The sequence below is a fragment of the Prionailurus viverrinus genome, chromosome C2 (genome assembly GCF_022837055.1).
Source record: "Prionailurus viverrinus isolate Anna chromosome C2, UM_Priviv_1.0, whole genome shotgun sequence".
Lineage (NCBI taxonomy): Eukaryota > Metazoa > Chordata > Mammalia > Carnivora > Felidae > Prionailurus > Prionailurus viverrinus.
The window spans coordinates 91,271,093-91,290,121 of NC_062569.1; the positions used below are offsets into that span (position 1 = coordinate 91,271,093).

Below are 19,029 nucleotides of genomic sequence, written 5' to 3' on the forward strand. Positions count from 1 at the left end.
ATGATCAAGGAATACTAGGACCATACCCACCAGATCTATATTTGCCCAAGGAAAAAAATTCTAGAGCAAAACAGAATAGTAAGTGTTCAGCCAGTAAAACTCAAAAGTGCCAAAGCTGAGGATAGATAAATGCGGAAACTAGATATAAACTCTGCTATGTGCTGTGGACTCTTGTCAGTTGCTGGAGCTATTGAGGTAAATAAGTGGTAAAAAGATAGAAAATAACTGTAAAAAAGTGAGTGGTTATATATTCGTCCTACAGCCCTGGTCCCCTTTTTTCAGGGAGCTCATATTCTGGTGGAGGCGATAGACAAATCTAAGCAGTAATAGCCAGTTGTCCTAAGTGTTATGAAGTAAACAAAATGGGCCCAAATGGGAGAGGGACTTACTTTACATAGGGTAAGTTGGGAAGCTTTCTCCAAGGAGGTGATATGTAACGTGATTCCTAAAAGATGAGAAGCTATGGGGTGCCTGGGTGGCTCAGTCGGTTAAGCGTCCGACTTCAGCTCAGCTCATGATCTCATAGTTTGTGAGTTTAAGCCCCACTTCAAGCTCTATGCTGACAGCTCAGAGCCTGGAGCCTGCTTTGGACTCTGTCTCCCTCTCTCTCTGTCCCTCCACCGCTCATGCTCTGTCTCTCTCTGTCTCTCAAAAAATAAATAAACGTTAAAATAAATAAAAGATGAGAGGCTAGCCATGTGAAGGGAGGGTCAGGAGCTTTCTAAGCAGAGTGAATAGCATATGCAAAACCCTTGAAGAAGGGAAAAATTTACCTTTTTAGGAAAAAAGAAAGAAGGCGATTGTGACTAAAGCCTGGCCAACGAGATGCAGGGGTTTAGAAGGTGTAGGAGAGGTGAGAGGGGCCTGGTCATATAGGCCTACAAATGAGGGCATTTGGGGCTAATTCTAAGTGCAAAGCAAACGAGTGCCGGGGTCTTAACATTTTAAAAAGATAGCTCTTGCTGCAGTAAGGAGAATGGGTCAGAGGCAAAGAGTCAACATTCTTTGAGAGGGAGACCAAAAGAGAGAATGACTAAGTTGTATAAGGGTGGTAGAAGGGTTTAAAGAAGTGACATTTACATTGGGTCCTCCAAGAGAAGTGTGAATTGGGGCGTGGGAGAGCTGTGAGACCAGCTGGAGCAAAGGCAGGGAGATGTGTGGTGCATACTGGGAAAGCCGTAGAGATGGTGTAGCAGGGGTCTCATGCCAGATGTCGCATCCCCTCCACTGTTCTGAAATGCCATTTGCAGTGATTCTTTTAAATGATTAAAATGCCCCAGCTACTAAAATACAGGGGAATTTAGACAGAAACATGTGACTCAATATGTAATTATTCAAGCCTGACTAGACTAGAAGTCATAATGAATTAATCAGATGCTTGTACCCACCTACAAAGGAAAGGTTCGATTTTGAAGAATTAAGACAAAATTCCATAGAATATTTCCAAGATTTGATATTTAACATTTTGAAATGAAGCTAAATTTAAGTATATTTGTACATACACACATAGAGTCACCACGATGAGACAACACAAGCACAGACTGATATTGGCGTATATATTGCTGAGCCCAAAGCCATGAGTTTCAGTGCTATTGGTGGCTTAGTTTTTCAAAATGGTGAACAACTCCTAATAAAACTGCAGAAACACAAACTATAATTCTCCCTCGACTTATTTAGTAATTGTGTTTCTCTGGAAAACTCAGTGTATATTAAAACTGTGCCAAAGATCCTTTGGTGACATGTGAAATAGAGTTGGAGTCCTAGTCTCAGAAAACTAAAATCAGGTTTTTTAGCAGCATGAAAACTGTACAAGATACAGAACCTTTCCTTGTTGTGTTGAGCTGTATCCCTGACCTCTATCCACTGAATACCGGTAGCACCCCCTCCCACTTGTTTTGACAAGAATGTCTGTATGTTTTTTAATAATACTGTCAAAAGAGCAGTGATATTCCTTAGTTTCCACATACAAAAATGGGTATAACCAACTTCAGTCTCATAAGGATTAAATGAGATGATACACGCAAAATGTTAGTATTGGGGTCTGACCTGTAAGGATTTAATAACCAGGTAGTGATAACTTGTTAGCAAGTGAAAATATGAGTCTAGTCATAAATAGAAGAGAAATTAGGACTGGAGGTAAGATTTGGGAGTCATGCAGACAGGTTGCTTTAAACATTGTGAAATACCAGGCAGAAATTAAACAAGATTCAGTTTAAGAGGGATAAATGTAGGACCACGGCTTTTTCCTAAGATCTATTAATAAATCAAGGCTGAAGAGATATGGCTAGGCAACGGTTCAGAAGAAAAAGGCAGGCAAGCCCAAGATTAGCCATGATGTAATTCAGTTGCTTGAGCAAACAACAAAAAACCCCCAAAACAAACAAAGCACTGACACTACATGGATGGTGCAGTGTTCAGGATGGAATGCTGCAGTCCCATATGCAGGGTTTCATGTAGGCTGTGTCTAGGGTTAGAGAGTCAGGCTTCAAGAGCACTACTGACAAAGATAGTTGAGAGGATAGCAGCTGGAGGGAAAAGTTAATGCTCCTGAGTTTAGGTACAAGAAGAGAAGGCATGACAGTTTTTCAGATAACTTAAAGATAGCAATTTTTGGCAGAAAAGAAAATAAACCTGTCTGTGTAAAGCGAATCTACGACCTTCTGTAAGTACAAGAAAGCAGATATTTTGTGGTGAGCAGCTGTTAAAAAAATTCAACCCAGTAAATTTCAAGATCTGACTGGCTTTATTAAATAAATCAGGCAGCATCCCATCTAGCAAGTAGAGGAGAGCTACAAAATGGAAGGTTTTTATAGGAAGGAAGATGGAGCAAGAAGTTATTAGCAAAGGTAAAAGTATAGGTTCAGGTAAAATCACCTTCCCTTCTGGGAATGGCATGGGGTTTTATCACGCAGATTACCTCCACTTCCTTTTGTGTGGAGTGGTTGGAGATGTTCCACGTGACAGATTACCTCCCTGGTGCTGACCAGAAAATTCCTGACCGATTAGTTAAAACTGCATTCTGGGGGAGGTTGAAACTGCAACTAGGTTAAATAGTAAGCCCTGGTTTGGTGATACGGCCTGGAATAAGTGATTCCATCTCGGGCCGGTGGTTTTCTTTTTAACGGTCAATTAGATATTTGATTGCCCTTTTCAGGGATGGTGTAGAATAGAATTTTATGGATATAGATGATTTCTAAAGACTTTTTCAACTGTTGAAGTGGATGTGGGACTAGACTCCAAGGTGGATCACCCCACCAATCACCTTTACTAATTTCACTGGAATAGCAGCCTAACCAGGTCGCTTGTTTCTAGCAAGACTCAAGGTAGATTCCTCTTGGGCCCACTTTGATTTCAGACATTTGACTACCTATAAGTAACTGAACACAACTAGCAAGAAAACTCAACTCTCTAAGAACCTGTGGGGGAGCGAGGGGACACAAAATTCTGTCTATTTTGTGACAGATTTACCTTTTTTTCACCCTTTGGTTTTTCCACCCAATTTGTAGCTGAATTTTTGGTAGTTTAGGTCACCCTGATCTAATCATTCCAAAATAATTTTTCCTTTTTTTTTTTTTTTTGTCATTGCTGTCAGGGAACCCCCTTGCCAGTTTCTCATATAACCCCTATCCCCCAGAGGGAAATCTTCCTTCTGTGATTCTTTGTGAAGCAATACTCTAGAACAGAATTTCTCACATGGGATTGGTCCATTGTCTCCCTCAAAGTATATGTGAAATTGTGTGTAGTATGCATTTCTCTGAGGAGAAGCATGTTGACATTCATTATATATATATTATATAATTATATAGTATATAACATATATATATATAGGATTAAGAATCACTTGGGGCGCCTGGGTGGCTCAGTCATTTGGGTGTCCAACTTTGACTCATGTCATGATCTCATGGTTCCTGGGATCGAGCCTCGTGTCGGGCTCTGTGCTGACAGATTCTGTGTCTCCTTTTCTTTCTGCCCCTGCCCTGCTCATGTTCTGTCTCTCTCTGTCTCTCAAAGGTGAATAAGTGTTTAAAAAAATTTTTTTTTTTAATTTTTTTTTTCAACGTTTATTTATTTTTGGGACAGAGAGAGACAGAGCATGAACGGGGGAGGCGCAGAGAGAGAGGGAGACACAGAATCGGAAACAGGCTCCAGGCTCCGAGCCATCAGCCCAGAGCCTGACGCGGGGCTCGAACTCACGGACCGTGAGATCGTGACCTGGCTGAAGTCGGACGCTTAACCGACTGTGCCACCCAGGCGCCCCCAAAAAAATTTTTTTAAATTAAGAATCACTTAAGCCTCTTCTTAGGTAAGGCAAAGCTCTGTTTTTTGTTTCTATATTGCACGTCTTTCAGTTGCCTTTAGTTAAATTCCAAACTGAGTGTGGTGACTTGTTCAACAAGGACCAGGTTAATTGGAAACCTCTCCTAAGCTCCCTGCTTGGACCAAGAGCCTTCCTTTAGCGATTGTAGATCACCCTCTGCTCACTTCTGTCAGAGCACTTGCCTCATTATATTGAAAGAGTTCATTTATGAGACTGTTTCCTATTATTAGATTTGAAAGGTAGCCCTGTGTTGTGTTGGTTGTTGTATTCTGCATCATACCAGGGATGTGGTAGGTGTTTGAAAATGTTCTGGACTGGAAACATTTACCAATAATAAACCAACAGTTTCTTCTTTCCATCCCAAGCAACAAATGTTTTGAGCACTTACCCTGAGCCAAGTATTATTATGTTAGGCAACAGGAATTCAGAGGTAAGCTCCCTTCATGGAACTTATGGGTCATACGTAAAGGGACTTGATTTTTGTAACTGTCTGGAGCAGCTGCATGTGAGCCATGTGCATAGGCATTTACAGTAGCGCTTACCCTCCAAACCACGCCCCTTCTGTAACAGACATTAGTTATATGCACATAGTCCACTCTTTTCATTACTCAAAACAAAAATGAAAACACTTTTTTCTAGTCTTGCTCAAAACTACCATTAAATGTCTCTCCAAAATCCTCTTTCTCTTTGACTGCAGCTGTTAATGGTTTGCTTTGAAAAATTGAAAATGTAGATTGAAGATACTGATAAAAAGAAGAGTCAGCATTTAGGATCATGTTCTGCACACAGAAGTGTGTTTTGTTTTGTTTTGTTTTTTCCAAACCCAATAGGAAAGATTCACAATTTTAAAAAACAAATAAAGGGCGCCTGGGTGGTTTCATCAGTTGACCATCTGACTTCGGCTCAGGTCAAGATCTCACAGTTTGTGAATTTGAGGCCCACATCTGCACTGTCAGTGCAGAGCCTTCTTGGGATTCTCTCTCTCTCTTTCTCTCTCTCTCTCTCTGCCCTTCCGCCATCCTCTCTCAAATAAACTTAAAAAAAAGGGGAGAAACCTTTGTATCTGGTTCACTAGTATGTTCTTTCTCTTTTCTAGCTTATACATTCTATAATTTCATGGATTTGCATTTATGTCAAACTGCATTTGTAGTTTTCCAACTTTTATTTATTTTTTTGTTTTTTAAGTTTATTTATTTATTTTGAAAGAGACAGCATGAGTGGGGGGAGGGCATAGAGAGAGGTTGAGAGAGAATCCCAAGTTGGCTCTGTACTGCCAGCACAGAGACTGACACGGGGCTCGAACTCACAAAACCGTGAGCTCATGACCTGAGCCAAAACCAAGAGTTCTACATTTAACCGACAGGCACCCCCAACTTTCATTTAAAAGCAGGAACATCTCTTCTTCAACTTAAATAAGAGCCGAGCAGTTTGTTGAAAGCAAGAGGTTGGGGTGCCTGGGTGGCTCAGTCAGTTAAGCCTCCAACTCTTGGTTTTGGCTCAGATCATGATCTCATAGTTTGTGAGTTCGAGCCCCTCATCGGGCTCTGCACTGACAGCACAGAGCCTGCTTGGGATGTTTTCCTTTCTCTCTGCCCCTCCCTCACTCACTCTCTATCTCTCTCTCAAAAATAATATATAAATTTTCAATAATAAAAGGAAAGAAAGAGACTTTGCTGCTACCCTCTGGCCCCTTAAGGAGATGCCAGGGGAGCCTGGTTTGAGAACTGCTGGACTAGATAGTATTTATGGGTCAGTAGTTGACTAGGGCATGATTTGTCCACAAAACCAGGCATAAGAAAAGCCAAGTCCAGAGCACTGTGCTGTCTCTGTTTTAAAGTTTATTATACTTGAGTTCATGACTTTGGCGAGCATAGCAGAAGTCATGTATGGATATGTATTTCAAAAGATAGGCTGTCTCTACCTGGAGATTCCGATTTAGTAGGTGTGAAAATAAGTCTCCAGCACCTATAGTTTTAAATAACTCCATCAGAACATGTTGTCATTAGAGTGCAAAAGGTTAATGCACTAGTTATGCCCAGAAATATCTACACTGCTTACAGAGAATATGGCTTTCTGGCTACCTCAGTTGAGAGACTTTTTGAAATGCCTTTATTTCCATTGTACTATTGTTCCTGCTGCCCAAGTGAGACACTCTTCCCCTAGATATATGCATAATTATGTCTATTGTTTATTTTCTGTCTCCAGCCTCTAAAATGTAAGCTTCATTTGTGTGGGCATGTTTGTTTTATTCAGTGATTCAACACAAGCTTCTAGAACAGTCAGTAAATATTTGTTGAATAACTATTATTAGTGAGATAATTCATGTATGTTATTGGTTTAAAATATTTCTTGGACTGCTCTGGAAACCTAACTTCCATCTGTAGCATTTTCTGTAAAAGAGTGTTCCAAGTGCCAGAAAACAGATATGCAAGTGAAAATGTGTAACACTACCATATAGAAGATTTGGTTCTTGATGGACTGTAACTTTATTTTCAAAACAGGGCGTGATATGGTCTGACTTTGGGTTTCCTGGAAGAAATGGACGGGAAAGTACATTGTGGATTGGCTCTATGGGGGCCCATACTCCGTGTCATCTGGACTCCTATGGTTGCAATTTAGTATTCCAGGTACAAGGAAGGTAATGCACAGGTGCACATGGGGGAAGAGAGAGAGAGAGAGAGAGAGAGAGAGAGAGAGAGAGAGAGTGTGTGTGTGTGTGTGTGTGTGTGTGTGCGTGTCATACAGAAAGAAGAATGAGGATCAGGCAGGTGGCAGACCCCAAGGTTTAGCCCCATTTCCACCCTGTCAGCCTGCCTCATGACCAGGGCAGATCTCTTAATCTCTCGTCCAGTTTCCTCCTTTTTGAAGTAAGGGGAGCAGTTCAAATGATGGTTTCCATGTGTCTCTCAGCCATGATCAGGCTTACCTTCAGACACCTGATCCTAGAGCTCCAGGATCCCACTCCCCATTCAGCTAGACAACTGCCTAGTGTCTGCGTTTGTAGTTTTCAGACTTCTATTTAAAAGCAGGAAGACCCTTCCTTCAAACCTAAATAAATAAGAGCAGAGCTGTTTGGTGAAAGAAAGAGGCTTTGCTCCTACCCTAAGGCCTCTGAGGAGATGCCAGGGAGCCTGGTTTGGGAACTCTGCTGCATGAGATGGTATTTGTGGCCCCTTTGAAGTCTAAATTTTAGTCTGTGCCTACGTGTAGACAGTGCCATATCTTATTACTTTAGGTAAGTTCTTTTCCATGTGTCTGTAGACCTTGAGATATATAAGGGTAAGTCAGGCAATATTTTTAATAGTCCCTGGTTCCGGGAGTTCCCTGAGAGTTTACATGTTTCTGCCGTTGGAGGATTATTCAGAATGTTTTACGTACAGCCTTATTTTCCCCTAATTAGTGATGCTCCAGTCTCCTTTCCTGGCCTTTTGGAACATTTACAGGATGGTACAGAGGGAAAAACAGAAATGGATATTTCCAAGTTCTCAAACTCTTTAGACATGAAAAGGATTATAAGTGGTTCCAAAAGAAACAGTAAATAAGTGTGTGAATAGATTTCACATGCAAAGTATTTTGGAAACTTTTTGAGATTCTTAAAACATGGTATAAGATAGTCTACTTCTGGATTCATTAAGTCTTTCTAAAGGGCATAGAGTGTTTTGGATACATTATTAAGTATTCATTGTGGATGCCACAATGAATTGTGTGCATGGTCCTTGCCCTTATGGAGTTCATAGTCTGAGCCTTAAACTTGGTAAGAGAGGTATTGTTGTAAGTAGCTATTTTGCATGTGTTCTGAATTGGGAAAGAAATTCACTTAGGAAAACATTACAAAACAAAAAACAAAAAAACCCCTGTGTTCTTTCTGTGATATAGCAGGTACCATGTGTTACAGTAGGAATGGAGGTGAATGAGTAAGATCCCTCTCTGCCCTGAGTGAGTTTATAGGAGTACAGGCAAGCCCACAGGTAGCTGTGATAGAAGGCAGAATGAACATGCCCTTCAGGAAGGTTTCAAAAGAGCTGTGGTACTGAAAAGTAGGATAGCGTTCCTGCTGGAAAGTTGAAGATTTCAGAGAAGAGCGGCCATTTATTTATGTTAGGCTTTAAAGAAAGGGTGAATGTTCAAAAGACATGGGTGGGAGGAGCAGAGGGACCAGCATGAGCAGAGCCCTAGGAAAATATGGGGTGTATAGAGAACCCTGTGAGTCATCCTGTGTTGAATTGTGCATTGGAAGCAAAGGGATCATCAGGCAGGAAAGGGAAGTTGGAGCCTGAGGTTGACTTCCAAGCAAATACCTCTTACTCTCTTTCAGCATGAAGGACAATGAGAGGTTTTTTGATCAGGGAATGACATGGTGATTGACCCCTTTTTCTGACTGATAAGAGAAGGATGCATATGCAGTTGACTCTTGAACAATGCGGGGGTTAGGGGTGCCCACCCCCTGCGCAGTTGAAAATCCACATATAACTTTTGACTCCCTAAAAACTTAACCACTGTTGACTGGAAGCCTTACCAATAACATAAACAGTTGATTAATACATATTTTGTATGTCTGAGGTATATATACTTATTCTTACAAAAAAGTAAGGTAAAGAAAAGAAAATGTTATTAAGAAAATCATGAGGAAGAGAAGATATATTTACAGCACTGTACTGTATTTGTTGAAAAACCATCTGGGGGCACCTGTTTGGCTCAGTTGATAGAGCATGTGACTCTTACTCTCGAGGTTGTGAGTTCAGACCCCACATTGGGTACAGAGATTTCTTAAAAAGAAAAGAAAAAAAAGAAAAAGCATCTGCACATAAGTGGACCTGTGCAGTTCAAACCTATGTTGTTGAAGGGTTGACTGTATATTACATTTTAAGCCAAACAAAAGAAATTGTCGGGATAGAAGGAACATACTTAAAGATCATAAAAGCCATTTATGAAAAGCCCACAGCTAACATCATCCTCAACGGGGAAAAACTGAGAGCTTTTTCCCTGAGATCAGGAACACGACAAGGATGCCCACTCTCACCGCTGCTGTTTAACATAGTGCTGGAAGTTCTAGCATCAGCAATCAGACAACAAAAGGAAATCAAAGGCATCAAAATTGGCAAAGATGAAGTCAAGCTTTCGCTTTTTGCAGATGACATGATATTATACATGGAAAATCCGATAGACTCCACCAGAAGTCTGCTAGAACTGATATAGGAATTCAGCAAAGTTGCAGGATACAAAATCAATGTACAGAAATCAGTTGCATTCTTATACACTAACAATGAAGCAACAGAAAGACAAATAAAGAAACTGATCCCATTCACAATTGCACCAAGAAGCATAAAATACCTAGGAATAAATCTAACCAAAGATGTAAAGGATCTGTATGCTGAAAACTATAGAAAGCTTATGAAGGAAATTGAAGAAGATTTAAAGAAATGGAAAGACATTCCCTGCTCATGGATTGGAAAAATAAATATTGTCAAAATGTCAATACTACCCAAAGCTATCTACACATTCAATGCAATCCCAATCAAAATTGCACCAGCATTCATCTCGAAACTAGAACAAGTAATCCTAAAATTCATATGGAACCACAAAAGGCCCCGAATAGCCAAAGGAATTTTGAAGAAGAAGACCAAAGCAGGAGGCATCACAATCCCAGACTTTAGCCTCTACTACAAAGCTGTCATCATCAAGACAGCATGGTATTGGCACAAAAACAGACACATAGACCGATGGAATAGAATAGAAACCCCAGAACTAGACCCACAAACGTATGGCCAACTCATCTTTGACAAAGCAGGAAAGAACATCCAATGGAAAAAAGACAGCCTCTTTAACAAATGGTGCTGGGAGAACTGGACAGCAACATGCAGAAGGTTGAAACTAGACCACTTTCTCACACCATTCACAAAAATAAACTCAAAATGGATAAAGGACCTAAATGTGAGACAGGAAACCATCAAAACCTTAGAGGAGAAGGCAGGAAAAGACCTCTCTGACCTCAGCTGTAGCAATCTCTTACTCGACACATCCCCAAAGGCAAGGGAATTAAAAGCAAAAGTGAATTACTGGGACCTTATGAAGATAAAGAGCTTCTGCACAGCAAAGGAAACAACCAACAAAACTAAAAGGCAACCAACGGAATGGGAAAAGATATTCGCAAATGACATATCGGACAAAGGGCTAGTATCCAAAATCTATAAAGAGCTCACCAAACTCCACACCCGAAAAACAAATAACCCAGTGAAGAAATGGGCAGAAAACATGAATAGACACTTCTCTAAAGAAGACATCCAGATGGCCAACAAGCACATGAAAAGATGTTCAGCGTCGCTCCTTATCAGGGAAATACAAATCAAAACCACACTCAGGTATCACCTCACGCCAGTCAGAGTGGCCAAAATGAACAAATCAGGAGACTATAGATGCTGGAGAGGATGTGGAGAAACGGGAACCCTCTTGCACTGTTGGTGGGAATGCAAATTGGTGCAGCCGCTCTGGAAAGCAGTGTGGAGGTTCCTCAGAAAATTAAAAATAGACCTACCCTATGACCCAGCAATAGCACTGCTAGGAATTTATCCAAGGGATACAGGAGTACTGATGCATAGGGCCACTTGTACCCCAATGTTCATAGCAGCACTCTCAACAATAGCCAAATTATGGAAAGAGCCTAAATGTCCATCAACTGATGAATGGATAAAGAAATTGTGGTTTATATACACAATGGAATATTACGTGGCAATGAGAAAAAATGAAATATGGCCTTTTGTAGCAACGTGGATGGAACTGGAGAGTGTGATGCTAAGTGAAATAAGCCATACAGAGAAAGACAGATACCATATGGTTTCACTCTTATGTGGATCCTGAGAAACTGAACAGGAACCCATGGGGGAGGGGAAGGAAAAAAAAAAAAAAAAGAGGTTAGAATGGGAGAGAGCCAAAGCATAAGAGACTGTTAAAAACTGAGAACAAACTGAGGGTTGATGGGGGGTGGGAGGGAGGAGAGGGTGGGTGATGGGTATTGAGGAGGGCACCTTTTGGGATGAGCACTGGGTGTTGTATGGAAACCAATTTGTCAATAAATTTCATAAAAACAAACAAACAAACAAAAGAAATTGTATGGGACTGTTACCATTATGGGTATTCCTGTGGGAACACAGCCATGAGGCAGAGGTAGGAGCTGGGACCTGAAGAGGTCAGGAGATCTGTGACCTAGTTCTGGGTCCACCACTATCCACTGGTCTAGTGAATGATGCTGAGCAAGTACTGGGTTCCTCTTCCACTACTTTGAAAATGAAATTAGACTGATGATCTCTTAAGAGTTATTCCAGCTCTAATGTTCTAAACATAATAAATGCCGAGAATTCTCCCAAACTATAGTCATAGCTATAGTGAAATGGAGCAGCTTTATCATCTCTAAGGCAAAATAAGACTTTGGTGTCTACTTCTTAGTTTGAAAATAGTAGCCAACTGCTTCCTCGTCCTGAAAGGAATGCAATGGCCCTACTGTAACTGTAACCGTAACTCCAAGGGGGTCACTATAGAGCTTTAAGTCTTTTCTCAGAAGTAGTCTCTCTCTCTCTCTCTCTCTCTCTCTCTCTCTCTCTCTCTCTCTCTCCTTCCTTGTCTGTGTATCTTCTTATGTTATACTTCTCCCTTCTTTGCCTCAAATGTCCCCCCTTTATTGGCTGGAAGTGTGGGTGTGTCTAGTGTTTTGCGATTTAAAATTTATCACCTCCATTTTTCAAAAATATTGAAGTGACTGAAACATCTTACAGTTTTCTCTATTTGAAAATTCCTGTATTGTATCAGTCTTTAGCTGTGGGTCATCATTTGTGCATTTCTCTTCCTCATGGATTAACCTAACACAGGTTTCACTTAAGGAATTTACAATCCAAACTGGGAGAAGTCTAGAAACTATTTGGTGGATAATACTGTGGGTGGCTCCTGGAGAAGATGAGAATACAGATATTTGAAAGTGAGGGGTTATTCAGGGTAGCTCTGGAATCAAGGACAGAATCTGACTGATGAGGAGGCAGACTCTGATCTGAGATAAGAAAGAATGATCTTACAAACTAGATCCTGTCCCAGCAATAGGGCTGTCTCACGGCATCAGGAGATACCCACTAGTTGCTACCTTACCTGCACCCCTGTCTGCATAGGAGATTCCACCACTGAGAGATGGGCCCAGTGACCACTGAGATTGCTTTTGTATTCCTTTATGGACTGAATGAAAATGAACACTTAGCTACTGCCTTCTTAGGTGTTTTGTCTCAAGTTCAGAGTATTAACTTACATCTTTTTTTTTTTTTTAATTAGGAAAAGATGGCATCTCTTTCCACCTGAAGATACTCCTTTCCTTTATCCAACTAGAATCCCTTATGAAGAATCTAGTGTGTTCAGTAAAATCAATGTTGTCAATCCTGATTTAAAACGTTTTCCTCGGTTCTGCAAAGCTCGAAGACATATGGTTACCCTGAATCCAGGACAGGTAATGGGGGCTTTAAAACACTGATGACCTGTCAGCACACACCCCAGCTATAACTTCTCTCATGTCCTTATGCCACATGCCCCACCACCAGTACAAATGAGAATGATTTTCTTCCCTGCTGCTCTGCTATTAGAAGGTTTCGGACATATACTTCTTAGTTTCACAGGTCCTGGAACTATGGGAAAAGGGGATATAGCTCCTCCTACTAGTGAAGAGGAGAATGAACTTTGGAGGAAAACAAGAACTCCCTGTGTTTTGTTTTGGTTTTGTTTTTGTTTTAATTTTTTTTTTTAACGTTTATTTATTTTTGAGACAGAGAGAGACAGAGCATGAACAGGGGAGGGGCAGAGAGAGAGGGAGACACAGAATCAGAAGCAGGCTCCAGGCTCTGAGCCATCAGCCCAGAGCCCGACGCGGGGCTCAAACTCACGGACTGTGAGATCGTGACCTGAGCTAAAGTCGGACGCTTAACCGACTGAGCCACCCAGGCGCCCCTGTTTTTTTTTTTTTTTTTTTTTTAATTTGAGAGAGAACATGCATGAGCAGGGGAGGGAGGGAGGGAGGGGGAGAGAGAGAGAGAGAGAGAGAGAGAGAGAGAGAGAGAGAGAGAGAATGAATGAATGAATCCCAAGCAGCCTAAATGCCCAGCCTGGAGTCTGATGTAGGGCTTAATCTCATGAGCCGTGAGATCATGACCGGAACCGAAATCAAGAGTCAGACATTCAATTGAGCCACCCAGGTGGTCCTAACAGTCATTATTAATAATGTTAAGAGAAAGTGTCAAGGCATGGGTACTAGAGCAACTTTGGAGTATTTATTCACAATTAGTATCTTTCCAACTATACTAGAACATAAATGCAGGTTGGAATGCATCCAAGTGATGGGGTAACAAAAGCAGAATGAACAGAGAATGATTTGCAGTTAAGCAAGAATGGATGTTCCTTTTACAAAGGACTGTCTCTGAAATATTCCAAAGATTTTGTTCTTAGTGCTTCGGTCCAGTGGGGAAAATCACCTTTGCAACATTGGCATTTGCTGTCTGGTATTTTATTAACAATTTGAAAAGTTTTTTAGGTTCTTTAGGAGATTTTATTTCCTCAAGTGTTCCTCTCCCCTGCCTGTTTTCTTCCTTCACTCCCTTCTCACTAGCTCTTTTCCTGCTTCCTTCATTTATGAGTACAAATAATGTAACTTGACAAAGTTGCTTCAACCCGTTAGCTGTCACTCCCTAGACACCTATCCCCCAACCTCTGACAACCACTCATCTCTTTTATATCTCTATAGATTTACCTAATCTGGACATTTCACTTAAGGGCAGTCGTACAAGTGGCCTGTTGTGTCTGGCTTCTTTCACATAGCACCAGGCTGTAGAATGTTATCAGTACTTCATTCCTCTTTATGGCTAAATGTATTTCATTCTATGGATATACATTTTGCTTATCCATTGATCAGTTAATGGACATTTGGGTTGTTTCCACTTTTTGGCTATTATGAAGAATATGGACACTTGAATACAGTTTTTCAGTGAACATATGTTTTCAGTCCTCTTGGTTATATACCTAGGAGTGAAATTGCTGGCAGTGATATGGCAGCACTGTGTTTAACTTTTTGAGGAATTGCCAAACTTTTCCACAGCAGCTACACCATTTTACATTCCCATGAAGCAATGTGTGAAGGTTCTGATTTCTTCACATCCACACCAACACTTGTTATTTTCCATTATTACTATCATTATCACTATTTTATTATTCTAGCCATTCTCGTGGATGTGAAGTGGTTGGTAATTCATTTGTCTTCTGTTTTCATAGCCAGATTTGAATGTGTGGTTCTATTATATCAGTGTGTCTTATATTCTGCTCATTCTTTAATCTACCAATGACTGGTTCCCTCTCTTACCACTTTACTGAAAGTATAACCTGATGGGACATTTATGACCTCCTAATGACTAAGTACAGTAGCCCTTTTTAGGGCTCAGTTCTCCTAAAAGGTGCTTCTTCCCATATTGTAGCTCCACTTTGTTCATAGCAAACGCCACCAGTTTTCTTAATCTCTGAAGATCATCCTATCTGCTCTGCCCAACTTCCATGGGTGCTAATCTCATATTGCATCTGGACAAATGCAATCCTTCTTGAGTCTGTCTGTTGCTTTTGTTTACTAAATCTTCCATTTTAAATCTTAACATTTAATAATTAGACCATTATAAGAATCTCCTATCCTTCCTAGGCTCTCCCATAATGTCTCTATTCTGACTATCCCCCTACTAAAAACTTCTTAGCAACTCTTTAATGCTTACAGAGTAATATCCAGATTTTTTATTCTGAATTCAGGGCCCTCCACTGGCCCTACCCTAACTCTCCCACCTTATCTCCCATTACTCTGTCTGTAATAACAAGACTAGCCTACTTGCTGTACCTCAACAGCCCCACCTCCCTGTGCTACTTCTCCCTCCTGACATGTCCTCATTCTTTCCTCTGTCTACATTCTCTCCTAACCCTGGTTCAGACCGCACTTCCTCCATCTGGGCTGCCCCTGCCCTCCCTGGTTCCTGCCTGCATCTCCCACCTCTGACGTTCTCTAGCACCAACGTCCGATCCTCTAAGTTATCACTTATCCAGTGCTCCCTTTCCACCTATTGTTTCTTCATTGGCTTCATTTTTAGACCATGAGAAGACAAACTACTTCCTATATTTTTACCTATGCCTTCTTTCAGAATGCGTACAACTAGTTTGCATTGGAAAGGAGGAAAACTTAGAATCTCAGAGTCCTTTACTAATATTTAGATGCAGACAGAACAGGTTTAGGATTAAGGAGACTGGAAAGCTAGCAATATTCTTTGTAGAAGATATGAACTTGTCAATTAAAAAAAGGAATACAAAGATTGCGTGTTTGTTTTTGTTTCTTGTTTCCCTTTCCGACAGCAATGTTACTATAAATTTGTATGTATTCCTAGCAGTTTCAGCTAGGGTCTGATTCTGACATAAAAACAAAATGTGCTGTTCTTGTGCTAACTTACTTTTTGTTTGCTTTTCAGGTTCTGTTTGTTCCCAGACACTGGTGGCATTACGTAGAATCCATCGATCCCGTCACTGTCAGTATAAACTCATGGATTGAGCTGGTACTTTTTTTTTTTTTTTAAGTAAATGTAATCCCTGCTTTTAAGGTATATATAGTCTGTCTATAAAAAAAGTTCCAGTATTAACTTTGGTTTGATATGCTATCATTGATGTATTCTATGCTGTGTTAATGGGTGTTTAGGTTGGAATTAGGATTCTCGGTGATGCACCATTCTTTCTTTTCAGGGCACATGATGGGCCCCAGTGTTGGTGTGCAGGGTCTTCTCCTTTGACTAGTGTTATTAGGAGAACTGTGTTGGGCCTGTCTAGATCTGCCGTGTATGTTCCACATTAGCAGTCCTTTCTATACCATCTGGGCCAGAGATAACTGCTTCTTGGTTCAGGGTCCTTATTACTAATTGCACAATTCTTTGTCCTGGCTTATACATTTCCTTAAAGTAGAGTCTTTGAGTGCCAAGACTTTATCATTTCATTTCTGCCAGAGGACTTTTCCCTGAAATATGCCCTGCTTAATCCTGGTCACCTGCTCTACTTGACAATGAAAATGGCTGCCCAGTGTGGTTCAACCAAGGCCTTCATTGCACCTGTGCCTCTTTAACCAGAGGCTTTGATTGCAAAGGTTTTGAATGCACCTCTCGTTTCTCTTTGGCTACTGTATCCTCCCCTCGGGATTTCCTCATCCTTTGGTAATGGGGAGGGCTTTGTCATGGGTGGAGCATAATGAATACTAATCACAAGAAGCTGTACTATTGGGATTAGGTGAGAGGAACGGTGGGAGATTTGTAGACTCAGTTAGTTACTCAGTTCTGCTGGTAGCATGCTGAATTGTAGTTGGGGCAAATGTCAAAATACCATCCACTCCCAGTCCTGACAGTGCTTCACTCTCAAGGTAGCTCTTTTCATTGTTAAATAGTGGAGCTGTCACCCGCCTGCTTATCAATGTACCGATTATTTCTGAAACTATGCACATTTTTTTTTTAAGTAGGCTTCATGCCCACTGCAGAGCCCAGTGTGGGACTTGAACTCACGACCCTGAGATCAGGACCTGAGCTGAGATTAAGAGTCAGCCATTTAACTGGTTGAGCCACTCAGGCACCCTGAATTTTTTTCTTTTTTAAATATTTGAAGATACCTGCCATATGTCTCCTTAAATTTTTCTTTCCCAGGCTCAAAACCTCTGGTTTCTTTAATACTGTTTTTTATATGACTTTTATTTTTTTCCAGATTCTTCACCATTTTGGTCATAGACTTTGGAACTTGGTAGGTTTAAGTTTCAGGTCTGTACCTTTATTAGCTGGCTAACCTAGATAGTTAGCTAATCTCATTAAGCCTAAGTTTCCTCACTTGCAGAATGGAGATTATGATTGCACCCACCTCAGTAGGGTAGTTGTGAGTCTGAAGTTGGGGAAAACTAATCCGCTGCCTAACACATGGGAAGTGTTTAAAAACAGAAATTGCTATGAGGAGGAGGAAGGACTATTATGTCAAGAGTAGCCCTCCTAATGTACAAATACCAGGAGGCCTCAGCTCATGGAATATGATTTCTGTCTCACATGACTTAGATCCTGAATTTATTCAGTGCTGCTTATAATATTGCATTAGCCTTTAGGAATCTGATCTCACTTTGGGTTCATATTCAGCTTGAGAATATCCAGTGCTTTTGTTCACATGATCAGCTTCCATGTCTGGCTGCCCTCCCTTGTGAAGCTGTAAAGCTGGTTATTTAAACCTGCATCCAGGACTCCAGTCACCTCTCTCAGCTGTTGTCATGGTCATTTCGTTGAGCATTCCAGCTTGCCAAGATAGTTTTGAATTTGGTTCTCTTCTGTGTTGTTAGTGAACTCCCTCAAGCGGGCCTGTGCCCTTTTGGTATGTCCTCATTCATCCTAGAATGTATCCTTGCTTTCTAGTACAAGAAGATATCTCAGGATTGCCTTGTATTTTCCTTGCTTCACACTTGGAAATCAGTAATTTCTCCAAGTGGTCATGGTTCGTTTCAGTGAGGGATGGTACTTAGAAACTGAGATTGGGGCTCTAAGGCTGTCGTTCATTTTTACTGGTGTGTCACTGTTTCCAGACCTTTAAGTGATAAAGCTAGATTGTAAGATAGATAGGTAGGTAGGTAGATAGGTAGATATGGATATATTTATATTTCTAATTCAAGATTAATATTATAAATTTTTTCCCTATTTGTTTCTGTGTTTTTATCTCTTCTCTTACACTGAAAATCCAGATCCATCCTTACAGTAACATCTGCTTATTTCCTTTATTCACCTATATATGTTTAAGATGTTCACATTTGCAGTTTCAAAATTCCAATATCAATATTACTAACCACAAAACTTGCAAATAAAATTTAAGATTCTTTTTGATCCTTTTTATTGTTAGACCATATTCCAGTAAGGGGGTACAAAGTACTGTGTTTAGAAATTACTGTGAAGGGATTCTTTTCACTTGTGGTCATGTTACTAATTTTAGGTAGATTTGTTTGTTTCAGTTTGTTTTCAACATTAGGATTTACTTTTTTTCCCATTTTGACCTAATTTAATATTTTGAATATGTTAATCATTTAACTTGTTAAAATGGTATTAAAAAGTATATATAGAGAATTCTCCTTTTCCTCTCTGTCCCTCTCTGGATTCCATCTTTCTTCCCTTGGGCAGGGCTCTGTTTTTAATTATTTCTAGTTTATCATTCCAGTGTATCTTCTTTGTGAACATATATGGAAATAATTAAGTAAATGAACAAATATATTTGTGACTTTATATGTGAATAAGAATATAAACAAACCTTTATATATTTGATTTATATGCTTATCCATATATATTCCCTCTTAGTTCCTCTCCTTTCTTACACAGAAAGTAATAAGTTACAGTGTTCTGCACCCTGCTTTTTTCACACAACAATACTATTCTGAACTTGACTACATGATATTACAGAGATATCTTCACTTTTTTCCCCAACAGCTGTTCAGTACCCCATTATATGGCACAGAATCATTTATTCACTGGTTCCCATGTAGATGGATGTTTGGGTTGTTTCCAGCCTTTTGTAATTAGAAATAGTGCCAGTGAGTAACCTTGTGCACATGTTCTTTTATATTTGCCAGGAGAGTGTCTTTGGGTAGTCTTAAAAGTGGGTTAGCCAAATCACGAGGT

The 19,029-nt window shown here is 40.4% G+C and overlaps 1 protein-coding gene across 3 annotated transcripts in view; it reads left to right on the top strand.

The window, feature by feature from the left end:
- HSPBAP1 (HSPB1 associated protein 1) overlaps window positions 1-19,029 on the top strand; it is a 60,156-nt gene that overhangs the window by 33,614 nt on the left and 7,513 nt on the right. For all 3 annotated transcript variants that reach the window (XM_047875994.1, XM_047875995.1, XM_047875996.1), the window contains exons 4-6: window positions 6,820-6,956; window positions 12,626-12,797; window positions 15,829-15,912. In XM_047875994.1, coding sequence (XP_047731950.1) covers window positions 6,820-6,956; window positions 12,626-12,797; window positions 15,829-15,912 — 393 coding nt within the window. The remainder of the gene's footprint in view (window positions 1-6,819; window positions 6,957-12,625; window positions 12,798-15,828; window positions 15,913-19,029) is intronic.